The sequence below is a fragment of the Spodoptera frugiperda genome, chromosome 23, assembly GCF_023101765.2.
Source record: "Spodoptera frugiperda isolate SF20-4 chromosome 23, AGI-APGP_CSIRO_Sfru_2.0, whole genome shotgun sequence".
Classification (NCBI taxonomy): Eukaryota; Metazoa; Arthropoda; class Insecta; order Lepidoptera; family Noctuidae; genus Spodoptera; species Spodoptera frugiperda.
In genome coordinates this window covers 5,253,769-5,277,383 of record NC_064234.1, presented here as the reverse complement: position 1 = coordinate 5,277,383, position 23,615 = coordinate 5,253,769, and the positions used below count along the sequence as shown (strand labels likewise).

Genomic DNA, 23,615 nt, shown 5'->3' with positions numbered 1-23,615 from the left:
GTATACAAAAGAAGTTTCTTTGGGAAAGTTGTTTGTAATCATGAGTACAAGTACAAGTCCTTCACTAATTACCAGACACCCTGTACACAAGAGTTCTGTGCCCAAAACTGTGTTGTAGGGTATTTTTTAGTTGGTTCGTTGACATGAAATAAAAGACAGAAGATATTTTTTATAATTTTATCTTGAGGTGTAAGTTTATTCGCATTTAACAATGTTTCATACAAATTTCCTCATTTTGTACACACCTTTCTTGGTTTTTGTTTTGTAGTTATTATCTTTTATAAAAGTTGTTTCTCTAAATTTTAACATGTCGTCATGTCTGTTCCCTATATCTAATTCGCTTCACCACTGTTGTTAAACCATGTAATATTAACAGAGGATTTACTAAGGCAAAGTATTAGGAGGAAAGTAAAATAGTTACTGCGGACTAATAGATTGAAGAAATAATAATTATACAAAATTATTGTGTTTCGATGAACACGGAATGGGCCCTTATCTCGTAATATCAGCCTTCCCATCGTTCGACGTGGCACTACTGTGACAGAGTCGGCTTGTGAGACAGCACTCGGCCGCCTCTATGTATTACTAGACATTGCACACATCGCACTGGTATCAGTGGACTCCAAGCCAGTCCACGAGGCTGCCAGTTACATCTAATAAGAAAATTCGTTACTAAATAACAACTAAATCACTTTAAAATCAATTCAAAATGTACATTATTCATCTTATCCATGTAAACAAATCTAATCTGCTACAAAAAATTAGCAAATTTAAATACAAAGATCACCTAGTCCGTCTATTATAAAATTAATCACTTAAGTATTAGAAAAACACAATAGTGAGAGTGTATGTTGCGACGCAACCCACTTGTGATATCGTTTATTATGCCTTCTAGTGTACATTCAACGAATGAATAGTGAAACATATTGCGTTGACACATTAAAACTAAAAAAATGACTGTACATGTTATATTTAATATGTAAATATTTGTACATATTGCACTCTGAAGTAACAAAATTAAGAAACATCTGTCGAAACGAAGAATATATACGCAGAACAAAAAATATCTCAGTAAATACAAATTCAAAGTAAATAGCAATCACAATGTTCGTAGCTCGTACACTAATCTAAGTCCCTATGGCTTACAAAGCTTACAAAAGATAAATACAGAGGTCATTTACAAAAAATATACTTCTACCCAAATAATATAAAAATAACAACAGCCATCTGTACTTTCTTAGATGAATAAAATTAAACGTACATATGTCAAACATATGACAATAGAATCTAAAGGTACCTATGTACAAGTTTAATGGACACAGTAGATTATATCAAATCCACCATATATTATTTATTAGACTGGACGTGCCACGTTTGGTCACTACAATACTCAGTGCTTCCGAACAATATGAACTAAAGTATAGATCAAAAGGCATTGAAGAAGGTATCAGCTCGTTACATCGGCTGTGAAGTCGGTCCAGTCTCCCCGCTCACCCGCTGCTGTACCACTTGTATCGTGTCTCCCACAACTACATCTCGTCATCTCGTCAAGCGATATAAACTTATTATCTTACTAATGTTCCATTATCAGCTAAGACACAAATTATATTAGGGTATCTCATTACTTATTACTTTCTCATGTGAGATTATTACATACTTAATAAATCTATTACAATTTCGAAATTGAATAATATGTATCAAATACGACCGGCTGTGCACCGACAGAAGCCGAAATCTAACAAGCTATTTATGAAACTACGCGTCGAATGATGTATATTAATTACTTATCGAATGGCAGTTATATTTGTCACAAACTTGAGATGCAAAACAGTCGCGACCGAGCCCGCGGTGTCTCCCGTACCTCCAAGAGTTTGAGGGTACCCCGCAGGTTCGCCCGTCGTGCACCTCAGTCATAAGGCAACGTATCGTAGCGCTAGATTTCAATGAATGTTCATTCCTATCACCTACAGTTCACAACAGAAACATATTCATCAATAGAAAAAACCCGCTATAACACGCATACAAGATCGCACCATGCAATAATTATACGATTATAATGGCAGTGTGTTCGTTATCAATACGCCCCTATTACACCAGAGGCACTTAAGACACTCCAGTGACGTTTGTGCTTCGTTTGCTATTTTAGAAACGCCTAATGCTACAATAAAATTATACAATGTTAATCGAAAAGATCGTTTTAAGCGGCCTAGCGCGCGGTCCGCGGTGCAAGCCCGATCGTCTCACGCTGATTTTATACGTATATTAAGAAATGCATTTCCAAAACTCCAAACACATGTTATTATGTAAATATACAACACACTTAATGGCATGTAAAGAAGACACATTCAACACGCACCAAACAGACACTTACGTTACTTATTTATCGATAATGTTATGGATGGTGAAGCTTCGCGCGGTCGCGGGACTCGCGAGCTGTGACATGGAGATGAACGTTACACGCGGCATTGGTGTTCTAACTATGAATATTGCGACAGACAGAAGGCTTCGAGACGGACGCTGTACAGAACCATGAACGAGAAATGCGCCGTCGACACAAGCTAACAAAGGTGAACCGACACGACGCGAAACGCCAAGAACGGAAAACACGTCTAACGTATTCTTTAACAACGCTTACCGGTAATTGAGATCGATTAATTTTATGTTCTATATACTATGATTTGTCGTCAACGATGTAGGTACACAACACAGGTAACGCGAAATAAAGCATTTCGTATAGGAGTCATCGCTTTACGGCAGTATTTATGTGTCGAATGTGTATATAATAATGTGTTCATATTGCTACGAGGTTCTTACTGTATGTGGACGGCAGACAGGTTCGGCCCCGCTACGGCCACGTTGCGTGCTCGTCGTCTATCAACATGTTACACTTTAGTGTCTACTACACCAATATTGTTCCCATAGAGTAAGCTCGGCCAAATCGACACTAATTCACTATTACTTTTTTATATTGAAGCCATAGAATAGAGGTAATTCAGCTGCCATTTTGTACTTTCATATAATATACATAGAATTAAGTAAAGGAATGTTGTATCTAAACAATAAAAATAAATACTTACAAAGATTAATGTTTTATTTTAGGCTCTACCGTTATTATTCCATACCTACGTTACAGCTGCCTTAGAACATGCACGCAATGTCAGGTCCGCACAACGAGTACAGCGGCTCTGTACTCGTATACAGGGACCTGAACAATTAACTGGGATTCAGCCAAACCTGTCTCCGTGTACTTAAGCGTAATGTGACACAAATAGACTATTTCACGTACGTCTAGTTATTTTATTGTATGATTATGAAAGTAACCTTAAATTGCACTGATATTTCAATTGTTACTGGCTTCAGTATCTACGTTTTAACAGTTAACAGTATGGTGTATTCGTTTAGATACCAAAGTCGTGTGATATTAGTCGTGTATGGTGAATGTACATCGATTATTATTATATTATTGCGGGCCGAGTGTCCATGTCAATTAAACACGTACTGAAACTAAATAGAGGCTTGCATGTGTGGAAGCTATCAACGACACACAGCTTGTATTGTAATAAGTCGCACTTACATCAGCCTACAGTAGATCAACATGTCATAAATGTAATCACAGCAATAAATTATAATTAGTCATTTAGTCGAGGGACGCGGGCACAGGACGATGGAACATGAATCGGAACTAAATCGACAGGACACGATAACACGCCTCACATCTACTATAATATAAACCAAGTTGTCGTAGTCACCACGGGGACGTGGCCACGGCGGACTACTCGACACAACACAGTCGACAGCCCAGTGGGCTAGACGTATTGTTCATTTTGGTAAATAAACATAATATAACTTTTCACCCAATAGAAACACCTTTTCATATATTACTTTGTCTCTAATTAAACTCTCGTAATTTATGTACGTATGTGTAATTTAGGAGGTGTACTTATCGAACGAAGTCTTATCATACAGTCGTATCCGAGTGACCAACTCAGTATCCAGTCGAAAACGAAATAAAGTCGGAGCCGCGGCGGGCGCCGGCCGAGCTGCCGGCCGGCGGCGGCGCGGGCCCGTAACGATCAACACTAATATATATTCTCCAAACGTTCAACAACACATATATTCACTAATCTCTCGCACATCATCGTCGTCGGTCACCGAATACGTACGAAATCGGGCACAGGTGTACCCTCTTAAGTGGTAAAATTCGCAGTCCTTATAAATAGGTTGATCACGTCCGACGTCAGTGTCCGTGCACTTCACTAAAACTAGCCAGTCTATGAGCGTTCTCTCCTGAGGGCGGCGGGCGCAGGCTACACGTGGCCGGGTCCCCGCCGGGGCCCGGGGGTCCGCGGGGGCCCGGGGGGCCTCGGGGGCCGCTGCGGCCGCGAGCGGCGCGGGGGCTAGAGCGCCGCGCTTTCCGTCACGGGGGCTGCCGGCGTGGCCGTGGTAGACACGTCCGCCACGTCCCAGATCTCCTCGAGGAACGGCGGCAGCTTCCTGTTCTTCAACTTGAGCGAGATGCACATGTTGGAGTTCTGCATGCCCAGAGTGCGCAGCTCCGTCAGGATGCCGAGGATCTTGCCGAAGATGACAGGGCAGCGCGGCGACGCACTGTGCTGGTTCAGGATGTACACTCGCAGCGTGTTCAGGTAATATCTCTGGATCTCCTCCACCAACAAGGGTTGCTCAAGCCCGGGCCGGTCTGGAAAAACATTCGATACATTTTCAAAATGGGTACATCACGAGTAAATAGTCTTTAGTCATAACTCAATGTGCAATAAGATGCAGACTTTAAACCCTAACTCAAACGCAATATACAACTGACCTGAGAAAATGACGATGGCGGTGAGCAGTGCATAGTGGACGTTATCCATCATCATGGCGTACATGCACCTACAGAAGTGCAGCAGGTCCTCGATGACGTAGGCCATGCCTGCCTTGCGGTAGTTGTCGCGAGTGTACGCCTGGTTGTTGGCGAACAACACGCTGTCTGTCGCCGCGTCGTACCGCCGAGCCACTCGCAACATCATCACTTCACTCGAACAAGCCTGACGATTCAACAAACACATCATATTAGACACGTCGCGCAAACATTCATGTTGACGACAAAACATTGAAAGATAATGTCTTATAGCTTGTTTTTTATTAGTGATGTCAAATTGGTACCTTTAATAACGTGATCTGATCCGACTGTGAGATCTTTGCGAAGCCTGGTAGGCCCTTAGCGAATTCTACAATGAGCTGCACTGTGAGGATTGTCATCTCGGTGATCTGACGGAACGGCATGTCCGACTCTTCTTCGTCTTCATCCGACTGCCAGGTCTGAAAGTGATAGATATCATTAACGATATAATACAGAATAAAACAAGAATGTTACTGAGGCTGTTCAACAAAACTGTTACGTCATCAATGAAAATTAAATAAAACTTAGTACTTTGTTAGTGGTACTAATTTAAAAAAAAATAATGACGTTATTACCCATAGCTTTTACAAAGCTATGGTTTGTGATTGCCAATTGTGTACAGTAAAATTCTTATTTTATTAAATTTTGAAAACAATAAAAATAATATTGTATGTAATGTATTACAAGAATGATGTCCCACGCACTGCCAAAACCGCTCTCGATTAATTTCTTAATTATGTAATTCTGAAGTATTAAAATATGAACCCAAAAATGCGGGTTCCACACAGCTTGTAACGTGTGTATTTAAAAAGAATAGTATTTTTGAAACGTAAAGCAAATAGAAATGTGTTAAATATAGTTCTCAACACACAGGTTAAATACATATAACCCGAAAGTTGACAACCAAAATTCTTATATGCACCGCACTGTTGCGGGAAGAATTAAATTTTGAAATTAGATCATGGTTCATTTATGCGTATAATGCGAAAATAAGGTGCGTATAATGTATTTACTGCGTGCGTTACTACTTGTATTTAATGTACAAAAACTAAAAAACCAGATGAGAGTCGGCTTGCGCAGGAACAAAACAAAATTATACACCAAAGTTAATTACCTGTGTGACTCTTTTTAGGTCCTCTTCTGACGGCTGTTCGTAGCCTTCTTGGTACCAGACCAGCCTCGCTATTAGGGACTTCTGGTTGGCGGTGAGGGGGGGCACATTCTTCAGCCTGTTCTGTTCCATTAGCTTCTCATTCAGGAACCGCGGCACCACCTCGTGCTGCAAACATTCCAGCTTCACGTAGGAAACCGCCGGGTCATTATTTGCTTCAAATATTAGGTGTGAGGGAAACTAACTTTGAATTTTATGTTGGTTTTGTAATGAACTTGGAGTCTAATGTGTTATTTGAGGAATAAAATGGTGTCTTAGGAATGGAATGGAACCGATGAACTCATTGAACATTTTATAATACTAACGTGGACGTGGAAGGTGTGTCTTTTTAATATGAACTTAATTTTAAATGTATTGTGTTCCTATTTGTTTCTTGGGAAGGTTTAGTTTCCTACACTGCATGCATGAGGTCATGGTAATACAAGAAGCAAAAGACATGTAGCGGGGATGTTCGTCCCGCGAGCGACAGTGACATTTTTCATTTACATTTCAAATAAAAGCTAACGATTACAATTCATAAAACCCCACAGCGGTCTCACACAGACATGAATAATGAAGCAGAATTCCATTAATTTTGCTTTAATATTCCAGATAACGTTACAAAAAAAACATGGCGACAATATTCCAAGATTGAAGATGGAGCTTGGATACCATTGAAATGTCTACAACCGTTGATATCGTAGATGACAAAATATTTCCATAACATAGACGATTATTAATGAAGAACAATATGTCGAGTGAACTTACAATTCTTGCAGCCTCTGGGGGCGGTGGATCACATTGCATAATGGGAGGCATGTGATCATCTACTGTCGTTGTACTGACGGGCAACTTGTCTTTTTCCCTTTGTGCCTTTTTCTCTTTCCGTTTCATTGCACACTGGTTTTCTGGCACCACACACTCGGGCCTCATGCCCACTGCCAGACATTTCTTCAACCGACACTCCTGACATTTTCTCCGCATATACATGTCCATCTCACATGCATGCCCGAATTTGCATATGTACACTGCATTTTTGGTTACACTCCGCCTGAAGAATCCTGTAATTAGCAAAATCACGATTATTAACATGCGACGTAATCCAAAGATTTCCTACAAGTGTCTACTTTAAAACAATGAAAGATGCCGATTTGTGGGACCTGTTTTAATGATACAGTAATGGACTCATCAACGTAAGGTCGCCTGAAAGACGAGGGTCATTGACAGTAGCACGAACGCAGATTTTATTACAAAACAAACAAGATAGATAGCTCTCAAATGACTTGAATTGAACGTAATTGGTATGAACAAGGTACGAGCCTGTACAACATAGGCAGATTACGGTCGCATTCGAGTTTTATTCAGTGATCTGAATTAAATAGGCATATTTATTCTCGGGTCGACAGTGAAGGTTGGCGGAGACGTACGGAGATGTCCGATAGGCGACTGTGACTTGTGAAGCAGACGCCCTGCAGACAGCTATTGTGACGACTAACTGTCTGTTCATGCACGCGCAGCTCATAACAACCTCGGCACAATGCGCCAATTTAAAGCTGAATTGGCACATTCGTGGGCGAGCCACACAAGGGCTGTGTATGTGTAGACCGTGTAGTAATATCTAGGTTAGCTACGCACATGACCTAGTTGCACTAAAAGTGTTAAGAGAACATTTTTGCTGCTGCATTAGTTAGGATCTGCAACCGTCTGGTGGGCGTGAGTTCGGTATTTATCGTGCTTTAAATATATTGAGTACAGAGTCCTGTTTTGCATGAAACAATGGATTTCAGAGTTATAAGATATTTATCACACTTTGCTGTCACACCAACGGTGTCGTACCTTTACACCCTTCACATGTGAGCGCGTTGTAATGGTACCCGGAGGCTCTGTCGCCGCAGACGAGACATAGCTCCTCTTGTTGCCGCGGTGCTGGGCCTTTCTTCTGCCGCCTCGCCTCGCCATCTGTGCTGCATCCATTAACACTTGAAGCCGGTGACAGTTCCTCACGACCTGAGAACAAAAACAATTGATATTTAGCTTATGTTGAAAATGCAACTGCGTAGTAATAAAGAGATCCGAGTCCGGTGGCCGTGCGGCGCCGTGTCGAGAACATCTAAAATCGGATGCTATAAAATTTGCATACATTTCATGAACCATTTGTCGTGTCGGCGAGCGAATGAAGTTCATTTTATTTTTCGTTTTTACATTCGGGGCGATGGTCCTTCGTCGAAGAGTTGTTTTCGTAACGAAATACTCGCAAGTAATTTTCGGCAGCAGCGTGGACATTTCCTGCCTAAACAAAGGTGGCTAGAGCGAACTCCGCATACTGATGAGCTCCAGTATTCAGTATTGGTATTCGACCGGTGCGGGAGCGAGCAGCACTGCGCGTTGGAAATGTAATCGGCAATTGTCAATCACGCAGTCGGAACTCCATAAAAAGTAACGATGGAATTGTTAATAATAATAACTCCTCAGCATCGTGTTCGGTACTACCACTCTTAGTTGGTATCTAGTGATAATTATCCTGAAGTTTATTAGCTTAAAAATTAAGAATTTTTCAAACATGGTAAATTAACATTCGCGGTTCTGTTTCGACGCCTAAAAAGTGTAAATTACGCTTTATTTGTAAGGGGTGAGCGGATAAACAAATGCCAATGATTAAGTCGACCACGTACCTACCGGCCTAGCGTATTAAACGGGGGTCCATTTAAGCTTCTCCTCATTAATTTTATTTACGTTTTATGGTGTCCATTAAGCGTCGCGGCCGTGGGTCGGTGGCCGGAGCCGCATGTACCTGCGTTACGCAACCGGCCGAAATAGCCGCTGCCAAAAAACTAGTTCCACGTGGGATCCGAGCCAGCGCGAGCGGCATGCTTCGCAGAACGCTTACCGCTCAGATAGACTCATCTAAATGACCCGAAAACCTCGTATTACGGACATATAATAATTCTATTAAAAGCTTCAATGATATTTGCGTAGGAAATGTTCGTGATCTATCATTGATGGCATTGTAAACATGGACGACTACGATAGGCTAGATGAGATCCACTTGCGTTTCATCCAATGTGTGCCAATTCTTTTTTATGAACTTCACGGTGATTGCTGAAATTATGTATCGTGCATGGCGGGCCGCAATAATTCACTCGATAAAAATGTCTCAATAAAGAGGTCAAGTGCGTTGTTTTATCGCAATGTTATTTACTCGACGTGAACACCTACTTGTTCAGTACAACAGTATCTTCACACACAGTACATGCACTGACCTACGCACTGTGAGTGTATGTATACATAGGACATGCAGCCATGGAGGAAAACCATAAGTCCTATATTCATTGCCCACATTTTGTGGTAAATTTATATTTAGGTTCAAAATGCTTTTGTAATTTATTTTTCTATTACTGTATATTACTGTATTTTTTTTTTTATTTCCATGCTCTTTTATTAGTTATTTTTTTAAACTTGACCGATTGACCGTTGGCCGAGGTGACACAAAACTTGGCTCTGCTTCACAGGCGCTTCCGATTAAGATTGACGACCGTTAAACTATTCATTTGATTATCCACATTATTTTTGAATTCAACTGTTGAAAGTAATATTAGCACAGTATATAAAAATATTAGCACAATATAAAAATATACTGTACTAATATTGTCATAAATAAAAGTACTAAATTGGTTTACTAATATTAAAAATGTTGAAGCTACGCCACGTCAGTTTACCAACGAATGCTAAATGTAATTTAGAAGATCTCGTCGCGTTATAGTATGCACGTAACCAAACTTCTATAATTAGTGGCACTATCAAATCATTGCCCGTGAAAAAGAAAGCTAATCAAAAGTTGAATGCACGGATGACCGAGTCAGTGTGTTATGTTATTACGTCTCAGCTGTTCAGTGTGTTGCGCTCGCGCATTGGAAGGTCTAGTTCGTGGCAGTTCGGCGACGCTCGGGCGCGGTCGGGCGTGCGAGCGAGAGGCTCTTAAAGAGCGACAAGTGGGGCGCGATCGTCGACCGGGGGCAGCGTGCGGCCTTGACTCTTGCGTCCCCCCTTCCCCACTTCCTCGCCACGCTCGCCGCGCAGCCACATTATTTATGATAGCATCAGAGCTCGAAGCAAGCTCGCGATTCTCTTCGACTAATAATAACTCGTTTTTCCTCTCACGCCATTTCATTTTTTTCAATCACCAAGTCTTTAACAGACCATGTCCTAAACTGAGTTTTTAGTTTATAAATAATGCTAACGTTTACCAAACCTATTTTTCCAACTAGAAAGTAACACAGCCGATTTTTTGGCTGCTACTATGAGCTGACGCATATTGAGATACTGACAAGCATTGATTAAACAATACGCAACTTTCACTGACCTCAGAAAACAGACAACGCAATAATTTCGCAGGCGCGCCGCGTAAGCGACTAGTGAAAGTTACCCAAAAGTAGGTATTGCACAAGCCTACATGGCACACGTAATTGAAATTCGGGTGCGGCGAAAGTAAGCTGCTCTATGTATTGTGACATCACATTTAGGGCCTGTTTAACATTCACTGAAGCTGCGGCGGACGCAGTTAAATCGTATTCTACACAAAATCCAGTGGCACTTGCCTAGATAATGCAATGGTCTTTTGTAACAAATTGCATGACCAGTTACATGGTAGATAGTTATTTAACGTAAGCACTTAGGTATTTAGTTGTATTAGATTTTTAGAGAAACGTGTTAAACATAGAGAATCGAGAAGAATTCCAGTAATCTGAAGTTGGCACGCATTGGTCTGATATAAGCGGGCAGTCAGGCGATAGAAAAACTGAAGCAGAAAAAGTGGTATACACGTGATCGATGCATCGGCTGGGCGGAGACAGAGTCGCGATGTTACTTTCTACGATACTTTCTAGCAAGAGATGTGGGCCGGAGCCGGCGCAACTAGAGCGATCGGTTTCTCCGCGCGCCGGGAAAATCGGATTGAAATAGAAATCGCATCGCGGAGAAAATCGCCATTTTCACGTCACTACACACGCCAGCGTGGAAACTTGGTAGATTAAATACATTTCAATTAGTATCGTTGGTAGTTACACAGCTCTTACAGCAATATTATAGGAATGGTGCAGAATCGTTAAATGTCAGCAGCGTTAGTAAGGAAGCTGCGCATATTTCCTTTGGTTCGTGTGACGTGATCTATATTTGAGGGGAATCAGGAAACGAGCGGCTGATGCTGGGAGTGATCTTCAGCGAGGGCGGACGTGTCGGGCGGACGCACGTGGAAGTGTTTACATCCGTCGAGACTCGAGCAGTGCCCACTGCCGAGTGCACGCCATCCGGTGTTAGCTGCATGCTCGAAAATGTCTACTGTAATTTTTTATGTCTACCTCGAACCACTGATCTACGAATATACAATGATTTTGCAAGAAAATAACTCACTTATATGACTTCCTTATTGCACAGACATTTTTCAGAAAACCTTGAATGAAAATATCGATTTTATACATACGGTGTTGAATGGTTTAGTAAGAATTTCCTCAAATTATCGCATTAAACATTGTTGGGACAGTGTCCAAATACTCCTGCTGGTTTCGACATCACCCAAGCCGTAAAATAGAAAGTGGTGGCCGGTTATCACGTCGAGGCTCACACTACGTGGTTGAGGTGAATGTAATGGATACGCCACAACTCCCCAACAATAATTTGTTGACACGAGCACTGGCACATCGAGCCCTCTTACTTCCCCATACCATACGTAATAGATAAAACTAGGTTTTTTGTCTCTGTCTACTCCCCAATTTAGTTGAGCGCGCACCCACGCTCCGGCGCGCCTTCTCGAGTAAACATGGGAATGGTAAATAGAAAAGGGAGAGAGATATAATTAGAATAAATGCTGCATACTTTCTGAACTTTACTTAAACAACTCGAAATATCTTTGGCGTTTGATTTATGAATTATATTATTTTAAACAAGTAAGGCTAGTACTTTCACTACCTTCGCGAAATATAATTACATTGTGTTTTAATTGAATATACAATAATAAAACGATAAACTGACCGCATAATAAAAATAAAACAAAAAAAGATAAGGAAATTTAATAAATAATTTATGTGTTTCTACTGCTGCCCTACTGTAAGAGTGTAAACTTCATACGTAATATAAAATTGTCATTCAAACTGCATTTGCAGTAGCTGTCTACCTCGCGTGGATGCGGAGTGGGTTAATATCTAATATCTATGGTTATAGCGCTAACAAAAAACCAGTGTCAGTTTTTACTAAGTAAAGAACTGTTTTGTGACGCATTAGGGCCATCGTGCATCAGACCGTGACTCGGTATCGCTGCCCTTGCCCTGCGCCCGCGCACCACACGACCTCGTGGCCATAAAACACAACCGCTGGCTTCAACACTGTCAACCATACTTACTTAATCCGTTCACTAACATCGACTGTTAACTTTAAATCATTATCGACAATATACGCCATTTACCTCAAAAAAATAATTTAATTATTAACCTTTTTTACCTCGGAAAGTAGGCCAAGGTACGATAAACGTCAGTGACGCCGAATCGCCTACATAATAGTCGCCTAAGGGCTAAATTAAAAGGACGCAGTCTACCAATTAGGTCAACGACACTTTGCTCTTCAAGCTGATAACTTATCTGACAAAACACGCTCTATTTTTGTACGTAAAACTGAGATTCTAATAAATAATAGAACAATATAGTTGTGTTAAATATTCGTGTTCAACGTTTAAAATCTTCCATCGATGTTGTGGTCGTCTGTTTATTGTTACCTAGGTATATCATTTCAATAACATTCTGTATGTAGGTCATTAACACTGAATTTCTGAGAAAATGGCGAACGTAAACGAGGAAAATAAAGTGACGGCATCATAATGTAGGTCGAGTAGCGCTCATCGAGGAATATCGAGGCTGAAATAACAAAATGTTTGTCCCAGTTAAGTAACCGACGCTAGTGGCACATTCACGTTTCATTGCTACGTTTATTTTTGGCAATATTCTCGATTACTGAAAATACTCATCAAATTAATTATGGTATCGCTCGCCGTCAAAAATAAGGAGCTTTACACACTGCACCGAAACTACAAAAATGCGAAACACTAAGAAAAATGTAAATTCATGAATGTCTTAAATATTCGTCCGGGTACGGTCGAGGTCACTGACCGGGTATCAGCCAAGATAAGCCAACGCCGAGGCGCTTATCACCGACAAAGACGTCTTTGTTTTCAACACATTTGACGCCAGACGACCGCACTGATTAGATCAATCACGTTGCATACCAATTGTAATTTCCAAACACTTTTATCTACCTAGACAGATTATTGGCGAATGTGCCCATTACACACAAAAAAACAGAATTTTAGGGCATTGATAAATAATTTGCCTGACTTGACCTGCCATTTTAGAGATAATGGTTAAGAATGGTAGATTGTGGTATCGATTTCTTTTTCGAGATAAGATAGAAATAGAAAGACAAACAAAATTATCACTAAGGCCGTGTTCTAAGTGTATTGCTATCAATTTTAGCAGCTGAGTTTGATACTTCATGGCTAAATGTAAGTCGTTTCATAATAAAGTGGTCATACCAGCAGAGCCTCAACCGCGTGACCAGCTCCCAGTAACGAGCAAAAACTTTGATACATCAACTATGGCGGACGCGAAGAAAAAACGTCTGACAGGTATTGCTGGAAACAAAACTGTATGGTACATTAGTGGTGAGATTAGTGACTTGTAACGTCCAACCTCGTAATTTTCTACGCTAAATACCTACCTAATAATTATTTACACAGAATTATATTGTACAATATTATTTTAGAATACTACAACAAATTAAATTGTAATGTGCAATACCAGAAAACATTATGAAACAAAAAATCTGATTTGTTAGATATAAAAATGTAGAATGAAATTAGCCATAGTGTAATAAGATGAAAGCAAGTATGTTTGCAAATATCAAGGAATTCGTTTGTAAAAGTGATGGGACAGAAATAATCGCGAGTAGTGGCACATCCCGTGAACTGTGTCATGGGCTCGGCCCACGCTCGGCGGAAGGTCACCCGCCCTCCAAGACGGACTCATTACTCAATAGTCTGCCGTTTACGACCGAAAGCCAACAGAAAATTCCATGAGTCACACAACCTACCGGACGTAAGCCATAACATTTTTGGTTCTACATCTTTCTCTCTATAGGTACATATTACTTAACAAGTCGTTAAGTACACGTGTCATTTTTTCGCGCAGTAAGTACCTATGTGAATAAAATTACACCACGCATCAAAATACATATACCTATGAAAATGAATTATGAGCCCCAACAAAACCCTTTTCTAACCCCTATCCGAATTTTTGTGAAAGGTACGCGCAAGTACGCGTTGGTAGCGCAGTAATAATAATCGCTGCTGTCAGTATGATGGATGGAGCTGCGATGACGAGGCGTGGTGGATGCCGAACTTCCCCGACCCTCCCTCGCCTCCTCAGTCCATTCAACGCCGTTACCGCTAACAAGAATATGGACGGAACTGCTAATCACCTCATAACAATCCTTTACAAAACGCGGCATCTAACTTGTAAAGACGTTTTACTGTAACGGTACCACTTCTCTTTGTCTTGACTAATTTTTGAGTAAGGTGCAAACAGTTTCCACACGTCCCAATAAGTGAATTGTCTCAAGAACACCATTTTTAACTTAGAAAGTAAATAAGGTTGATAAATTAGATTGATTTCAGTTCTTGTCCGCCGTGTAGGTACTCCTACTTTAATCTTATCATTGCGAACTTCAACTACTTTTCTTTATCCAACATTGTTTTTCGTAGCATTCGAAGGAGACATTTCCGATTAGCAATGATAAAAACCATTAAAACTTGAGTCTTCCTGCCAATTCTAACGGAATCTCCAATCAACAGCACCTACGCCTTACAGATCATGTGAGAAACATGGCCATTATGTTGTTGCATCGTACATCAAATCTGTAGTTATACAATTATACATTTTGTATTGCCGAGGACATGTTTGATTACGTATTACCTTATGAGCGCAATGTCAATTCATCAACTCTAAACAAAAATAACACTTGTCTAGGCGGCATTGTTAAAATTCGGCAAACGGCCAGGTAGGAAGGTCGTCGACATTACGAAGATCAAAGCAATATTTGTAACCTATAAGTATGTAGGTGTCGCACATAACATTGAAGGTTGGCTCCGTTTGTTGCACGCAGTCATTGTTCTCGAAACTAAAATGATAGAACATGTTGCTTCATACATACAGAAACATTTTCGCATTCTTCTAACATGCATTGGAGGTATAAGAATAAATTATTTTCTACAAGTACGTTCCCACGTTAAAATATCGTTCAAAAACACTTGGTTATTTATTAATCCTATTAGAGACACTACAATGCAACTGGCGAGGTAACGAGCTCCAATTGAACCTCCATACGGGGAGAAGTTTTATTATAGCTGCTACTGAAACAAAATACATTGTTAGCGCATTTGCAATCGCTGTCGGGCTGTGATAGCCAGTGTAGTTAGCGAGAGCAAGAGCATTCCTGTGGGCCGGCCCGACCGGTTCCAATCTGCCTGTTTATGGTTGGACCAGATATAAATAGAAGCGCTGCAAACCATCCGTCTTAATGCTACGTTTTTAAATGTTTTACACAAATATTGAATAGTGTTTCATGTTACAGCTCGATACCTATCAAGTTATAGTCCTACACTTCAGAGCAGAACATTGGTATGTGAGCGAGAGCGACCCGACGAGGATCAAGTACAAAATGTTGCAGATTTCAATTGGTCGATAGTTTGAACACAGGATACGGTTCGTGATTTATCATTTGAACGGGTCTTGTTCTCTCTGACATATTGTGTTGTTAGAGCAATTTATTCGTCTATAGACAACTACATATTATCAAGACAATAGGCCTTGTTAAGAGTTGACACGTTGACAGAGCTATAAAACAATCTAATCAATGCAGCAAGTAGTCAGATATGGAGTGACGGATTGCCACTGGCTGGACAAGAAAGCCGCGGCGGTTAGTTGCAGATCAGTATCTGCAGACATTATTACTGGCATGCGAGTAGTTCATTGCCGACACTAGTTAGGAACATTGTCGATAACATCTGTTAAGTAGAGTTACAAACGGGCAGTTGCTCTCGCGAGCGTACTCGCGGTATTCACTTTCACTGAGAATACCAATCTACCCTCTCCCGCAAACGTTTCGCGAGCGCGTTACATTCCCTGCGCTGCAGGTGACCCAATAACATGCCCATGAGCTTGTCGACTTTGAAGAGACACGACCGTTGCATAACGAACCAACCACGTGGAGAGGGGAGCGTTGACCCCGGAAAACGTGGTTGATAGACAAGCACTATCACACAGACATACGCACCTGTACTGGAGATAAGCGCAATATTTGGGTGCACGATAACGTTCGACAACAATGAACACTCCCATCAGAAACACTTGAGTAATCAAACCGAAAGTCGAAACACATCGTTCAATTTCGGGTCATAAACGCGAGATGGCCTTACTCAACCATTTCTACATTCTGTGTGCGCTGGAGTCACCCACTTTATCCGTCGTTTGCCAATTCGTTGCATAAACGACCCACTAATGTCAAAGGAGGTCATTGTCGCATTACACGAACGTTTCGCTCGCAGCCGCAGGTTGAGACTAGAGCCGTACAACGCTAGTTGCAGGTTAGATAATTATATCGATTGAACTTCAGTCTCCTTCGGCGTGTCTGTGACCCCGATGTAAATAACTTGAGGCGGTTGTACTGTAAACAACTGACGCCGCTTGCGTCAATCGCTTGCACGGTGTAGCGACGCCCGTCTCGGCTCTTATAGCCATTGATGTTCGCGTTTGACTTACTGCAGTACTATTTAAAGACATAAGAACAATATCCACCTAAGAGTGGAAAACTTAGAATACGAATTATGACGCAGTCTTATTTTAGACTGTGACCTGTGACGCCTCCGTCATTTCGTCTCATGAATCTAATGACGCTACGTCAATTTACGTGTAAATGGTTATTTTCCTTTGTAAAAATTATTCTGGCAAAATTTTAACAATCTAACATAAAAATAAAGTCGCGATTTCTTGAAAAGATAAGCTGCCATGTCAATTAGCGACATTAGTGCCACTTTACTTTGATATTAACATCAACGTTCCGTGTTGTTTCAGGACCATCAACTACAAAGCGAATGGGTATCTTTCAACGTAATAAAATGACATCGCGGTCGTTATTGTTGAGCCGCGTTCAAGGTGTAATTACTTGCTCGTATTTGTTCTGCGACCGTGAGCATTGAACGCATTAAGTACCTCTCTAGGCACTGGCACTGGGAAATTGAATAGCGCAAGTTGGAATCTTGTGGGCGCCCCGCCATGACGCGACGCGACGAAGCGCTATTTTTTTTCTTTAAATATTTTAATCAAGACCTTGAATGTACAAGCGAACACTAAAATAAAATGGATTCGGTAAATGCATAAACAGTACAGCGTTGTATATTAATACTCGTGCAGCGCCGGTGCACAGCTAGTGTAACGACTATCTACAAAGTAAGGTGACCTAAATGATAAGATTATTTCAATACCCACTACATAGGCACACAGATGTAATGTGTGAGTGTGTGTGAATTTGCATCGGGTTCGCTCGTACAATGACATTGTCGACCTTGACTACTGCCTCGTATATCAGACACACACAGACGCAGCGGTGCAAGCAATGAGTGCCCCACAAATGTTATTTGTCTGAATAAAACATAAGAGTGTTTACAGACTAGCTAAAACTATGAAAATGCAGGAAAATACTTGTCTTTGTACAAACGTGTGTGTGAGATGTATAGGTCATTTATAGCTTAGAATTAATGATTTTTTTTTAAGAACGCTTGACATATGTAATCGTAATTTTGCACTTGGCACAGTAATAAAATTCCGAGTTTGTCTAGACTGCAATGTAGGTCCGCGTCTGGTCGAATAGATACAAAACAGTTCAACACACGATAAGGCGCCCAGCAACCAAGGCCAAGCGAACTAAATTATCACAAGTGCGATATAAACGAATACTTACACTGAAATCATAATAAATGTTTACACGTAAATATACTTTTACTCTTCCATTTATTTATTGCAAATGTGTTTCGTTTTTGTAAGAAACCAATCGGCCATTTTGTTTTGTAGTAAAAAGATAAAATGGCAGGCCTTCTCATTCTTAATTTAAATGGTTCTAGTGGTACATTCTATTTTGAATCAATTGAATATCGAATAAATTCTTTTTATTTTTATTATAAGAATAGAAGAATATTTTTGTTCATAATGGACTTCAAAATGACGGAAGTTTTTACCTGTCTTTTACTTATGCCAGTGTCTTTGTGACGGGTAAAACACATTACTTATTCACATAGTGCTGTTTTTGTTTGCCTCATTAGAGCTCGGGACACACGAGGATGTTTTCATCCAATGACATTATCATTAAGACAGCAGTTAATTAATATTAAAGCAATACGATATAATTAATAAGCAAGCTTAATTTGCATTATTGACGATACCGACTCTTTGTTTGGAATTGTAACTGTGACCCTCATACCTACAAGTATTTACACGTGACGTGACACAAGTTTAAAAAAAATGAATCTACAGATATTTTACAAGAAGCCAAATTAAATTCAAAATCACGGTTCAAGAAGCAAATAGGTAATTATGCGTCATTTTATAAGCTAATGATAATTAGCCATAATAAAATTACCATAGCACATTATTCAACGTCAACGATATTTTTGTGAATTCCGTTTATTTCCGTATTGTTAATACAACTCATATGTCAACGTACTGGTCACAAACAGGTTTGGACTTTTAATAGACATTACTAGGTACGTGTTTGAAACAATTACCTAAGTTTTAGTGTGAGAACAAAGTTCGTTCGTCATAACCATAATACAGGGCGTCGCCCTCCATAATAACGTAACACTTTTTTATATTCGAAAAAAGAAGAAAGAAATAAATAAATATTAAAATGTCGGAATTAGATAAACCTGATAGTGTATCATGTGAGACTTTTGTTGTATCACGACGACATTATGCGTCATTTGTTTTTCTTTGCATTTGCCTACGTCGGTGATTGTCAAAATTCAAATTTGGAAGTCGAAATTGTGGCCAATCACGCGATATTTCGATCATTTCATCTGTCGCACTCGCACAATTATTATGTAAACGTTACTTTATTCGTTTTGACTTGGGTTTGTACGAAACTAGTCTAAAATTACACAATAATGTGTGAGGCAGGCCAACGTGTGGTGTGGTGATTGTCGTTCACAACGTGTTTTGAGAAGTAACCTCTAAAAAAATATGCGTTTAGTCACGTAAGCGCACTTAACACGACTTATTTTCAGACTGTTTGCATTTGCACAAGTTATCTCCGTATGTTAAAGCCACAATAGTCTTAAAAATATAGAAAAATAAATGCTTTTCGTTACCTAAGTATTGATCAGAGAGATCTTGTGTTGACAGTAATTGGCTAGCAACTTCTCCTTTATGTAATGGGTGGCAACTGGTGACGCGTTATCGACAAAAGACAAACGGTTTTCCTTATCATCATATCTTAATATATTTTTGTTGTTGTGGTACGCCTAAACATCTATTAGACAGTTCATGATGTACTCCGATAGCGGTTTTGATTTAAAGAACCTCTGAAATAATTTTATTGCGCACGATTCTTATTAAACGTGCTTCGTTACTGTTCTCGATTGAAAATAGGTATCCTAGGCTATAGGTTGTAGGCCTATACTTACGAAAACTGACTTATTACTTTCGTGTAACATTTTAACATTCATATTATAAATCCTAGACCAAAAAATTCTGGTTTATCGTGACTTAGATCTTATGGTACAAAATTAGCGTGTTAAAATAAATCCAATTACATGTTCTGAAGCAAATTGCAGGGTTGTGCGCTAATAAATTCATATAACAGGTTAAACTTGTGGGGCGTTACAACAATACAATGATCATAAAAGATCATCGCCCTACGTGAGCCAGGTCTCTGATTGACAATGCCTAAAGATACGCATTTTACTTATACAATGTATAGCTATGTATTGTGTACAATGACATGTAGAGAATTAGCGAGACCGTTATGATCACTCGATTTAGATCGATATTCGTGAGATCCGGGATGTGTACAGTTGAACAGTCACATCACTACAACAATGCTAACTTTGTTCAAGTGAAATCATTCGATTGATAGTATCGATTTAAAGAACTTTTTCAATTGTTTAGAACAAATGATCGTTTGACCATCTTTTAATTCTAATCGGAAAGCTATCGATGAACATCTAAAGATACCTACCTGTATTTGTAATAGATAAAAATAACAATTGAAATGTTTTATGCCGTTAATTTTTAGTTAGGTTTACACCTATCATGACCTAATATTGTGTTTAGTTACTATAACTAACAATAAGTAACAAAACAAAAAGCATGTCGTATCGTTAAAATTTATCATAGGTAAAAAGGAGTATTCAACATATCAAAGTACAAAATATAAAGATAAAACTATAATAAAATGTTGGTTTACCAAGAAATTCTAACTCCAGTGATTTGTCCTAAGATACTCGATCTCAAAGATGGTTACAGCGACCGCCTCAACTTGAGATAATAGAAGTAACAAGCGACGCGATGGCAGCGCGTGCGCAGCCGAGCGAGACGCGCGCTCGACCGCATATCCGCCGCTATGCCTCTTCCTAGATTCACTTTATCGTCATTAGGAAAAAAAGCTCTTTCTCTACCTCTGTGATTCACTTTTCAACGTAGATAACCCCCTTAAAATAATTTTAAATAGGTTTTATTGGGTTATAAGTTAAGTAACTACTGTAAGGCTAATTTTATTTATGAGGTTTTGTTAACTTTTTTAGAGAAAATAAGACAATAAGTAAAGTAAAAATTCGTCAACAAAAATACTATTATAGCTAACTATTACAGCGTCGCCGTCACAGCACCAATTACCTAGGTCTTTTTTAAGCACTAGACGAAACAATACAGCTTAGACCAAGTTATACATATTTAAAACCTTGAACACAAAATTACGTGCTCCACTCAAGGAAACGGCTATCAGAATACTCTAGTACTCTTTAGCATTTTACGTAATTGTTGAACACTTATCAACTTGTGACATCAATACGTTAATGAAGCCTTCAACGCTACTTACAAGCCACTAACTAAAGATTCCTATTAGTAACTACCTATTTATTATACATTACGGACCTCTTACATTATACTATCAAATTGAGAAAACTCAAATGACGTGTGTTCTGTTTTAAAGCATAAATATCAACTAAGTGTCAATGAACTCCACTTCAAACAGATTGGAGAAAAACTACCTACTTGAAACTGGCATTTAAACATAATTTTTATTATATTAAACGGCAACCAGTTCTCTTAATTTTTGGTATATCGATGAAAAAGTACATTAACGTCCGCGAATTAGATGTAAACCACTCCTAATTCGAGGGGTCCTAACAATAAAATAGTTACGACTCAAAAAGCGTGCTTAGAAAATAGGGGGTCAGACGGACCATTAGATTATACAGTCAAAGGGTTGCCAAAAACGTTTTTATTATTGAAAATTATATATGACCCTCGCAAATGTTGGAAGCAGCTGCCGTTTCTCTATAGAGTAGTTATAGATTAATATTATTCTAACACTAAGCCCGGCTTAGATGTAGTTAAAGCGACTAGCGACCGAGTTGATCGGATTTGTATAATATGCTAATTCTGAGACCAATTATAAATGGATGGAAACCCACATTATGGTATTAAACGAGGTATATCTATAATACTATAGATATGTATATTTAAAAAATAACACACGAGTTACGTGACTGTTAATAATGATATAACAAGTTTTATTTAAATCAGATGAAGTCATAAGCTATCACTATGTTCTCCGGCGGGTCATTGACCCATTTGATTAAGGAATCATCAATCATACATAGCTCGACAACTGAGAGGGTATCGCATTTCACACATTGAAAACGTTTGCTCGCACAGAGCAATCGTTATAAATGGGATTTTGGTGTCATGTGCTGTAATAGTAACTAGGTACAACAATTCTAGTGGTCATATCTATTATACAATAGCGCGTCACACAGCTATTACGCCTACAGCTAGAAATATCTGTGCTACAAGCAGCATACATTTATGACAAATTAATCACGTACAGATTAGTCGGGTTTTCAATAAAAAATATTTTTCTAGAGGCAGCTGTCAAACCGACAAGGTCCTGCCGAGGTCCGTAACCCTTTCGCAGCGATAAAACAAACGATTATTTATTCAAATTGAGAAACAAATGATTTCCGGCTAAGTGAGCCGGGTATATTTAGTGGCATGAAATAATTAGTGCCGTGTACACTACACTATACTGGCTGACTTCTCGACTATTTATATGCGACGTGTCAAAAAACGGCTGTGACCTTGGCGCCCCCACGCGGTCGCCGCGATACATTCACCTCAGGTGAGGCCCGTGGGGTTCTACAGTACCCTACGTTTATTTTGCAATTTATTTCGTAACTATCGATAATATAATATTCGTACGTCACTCATTAGATCGTAGCGAGAGACGAGAATGAGAGGCTAGCGATTTCTTCACAATCTTCGCCGTTTATTCAACTAGTAACATTCTGTCCTCAAAAACATACCAAGTTTAATGTACTACGAATTCGTAATGTAACAAATAAATTCTACAACACATTCCTCAGCTTCCAAGGTGATCTGAATGGGATTCGTTTGGCCTTTCAGCCACAGACAAAACAGCTTAATGATTCGGATCGCTTACTATAGAATTTACAAGAGCGTTGATTGACCCAGTTCATTTCTTACAGATGAATAGGCATCAAGGTGTTAATGGAACCTTTTTAACTAAACGATCTTGTTTGATCTACTAATTTTACTTTACAAGACGAACTTTAAAAATTAGTAAAATAAAACGGAAATTACCTATTCCTCATATTTTTTTGTATTGTAAAGCAACAATAAGTGAGTACATAAAATATAACCCATTTACTTGGATAAAAATCTGTATTGTTACCTAATGGACTTATTACATTTACTTCGCTAAAAGCAAAAATAAGTCTTTACATCGAATTGAATCAACCTATTTAGAATTAACCTTTTTAATTTGCAATTCATGGAAGAATACCGTAAAAGTATTCTTTTTCACAGATTTGAAAATGGAAGGAGTAGTACATTGTCTATGACCATAGGTAAGGTTTTAAATAATTTACATATTTTATAAACTATTTTCTATTTTCAAACAACTAAAAACTACCATTAATCTATATATTAATACGTGATGCAAAAACTTTGGACCGCTTTTTACGAAAATTGCGCGGACGTAGGAGCATAAAATTTGGTACATATTTTATAAACTATTTTCTATTTTCAAACAACTAAAAATAGTATCTACCATTAATTAATCACTAGTTATAAAAGAGTTTGTTTGAGTTTGGGTTAAATAAAACTAACTTGGTACTTCGGTGTTTGGACATTTTTACTTGGTACTTCGGTGTTTGGACGTTTTTACTTGAAAACT

The 23,615-nt window shown here is 39.2% G+C and overlaps 1 protein-coding gene across 5 annotated transcripts in view; it reads right to left on the bottom strand.

Annotated features, from left to right (window-relative positions):
• Nucleotides 1-163: 163 nt before the first annotated feature.
• LOC118267067 (ecdysone receptor) overlaps nucleotides 164-23,615 on the bottom strand; it is a 261,409-nt gene continuing 237,957 nt past the window's right edge. For 3 of the 5 annotated variants that reach the window (XM_035580825.2, XM_035580824.2, XM_035580820.2), the window contains 6 exons: nucleotides 7,887-8,057; nucleotides 6,819-7,111; nucleotides 6,015-6,194; nucleotides 5,164-5,319; nucleotides 4,823-5,045; nucleotides 164-4,699 (listed from right to left, as the gene is read on the bottom strand). In XM_035580825.2, coding sequence (XP_035436718.1) covers nucleotides 4,398-4,699; nucleotides 4,823-5,045; nucleotides 5,164-5,319; nucleotides 6,015-6,194; nucleotides 6,819-7,111; nucleotides 7,887-8,057 — 1,325 coding nt within the window. In that variant the 3' untranslated portion in view covers nucleotides 164-4,397. The remainder of the gene's footprint in view (nucleotides 4,700-4,822; nucleotides 5,046-5,163; nucleotides 5,320-6,014; nucleotides 6,195-6,818; nucleotides 7,112-7,886; nucleotides 8,058-23,615) is intronic. The other 2 variants (XM_035580823.2, XM_035580822.2) reach the window with 2 other exon arrangements.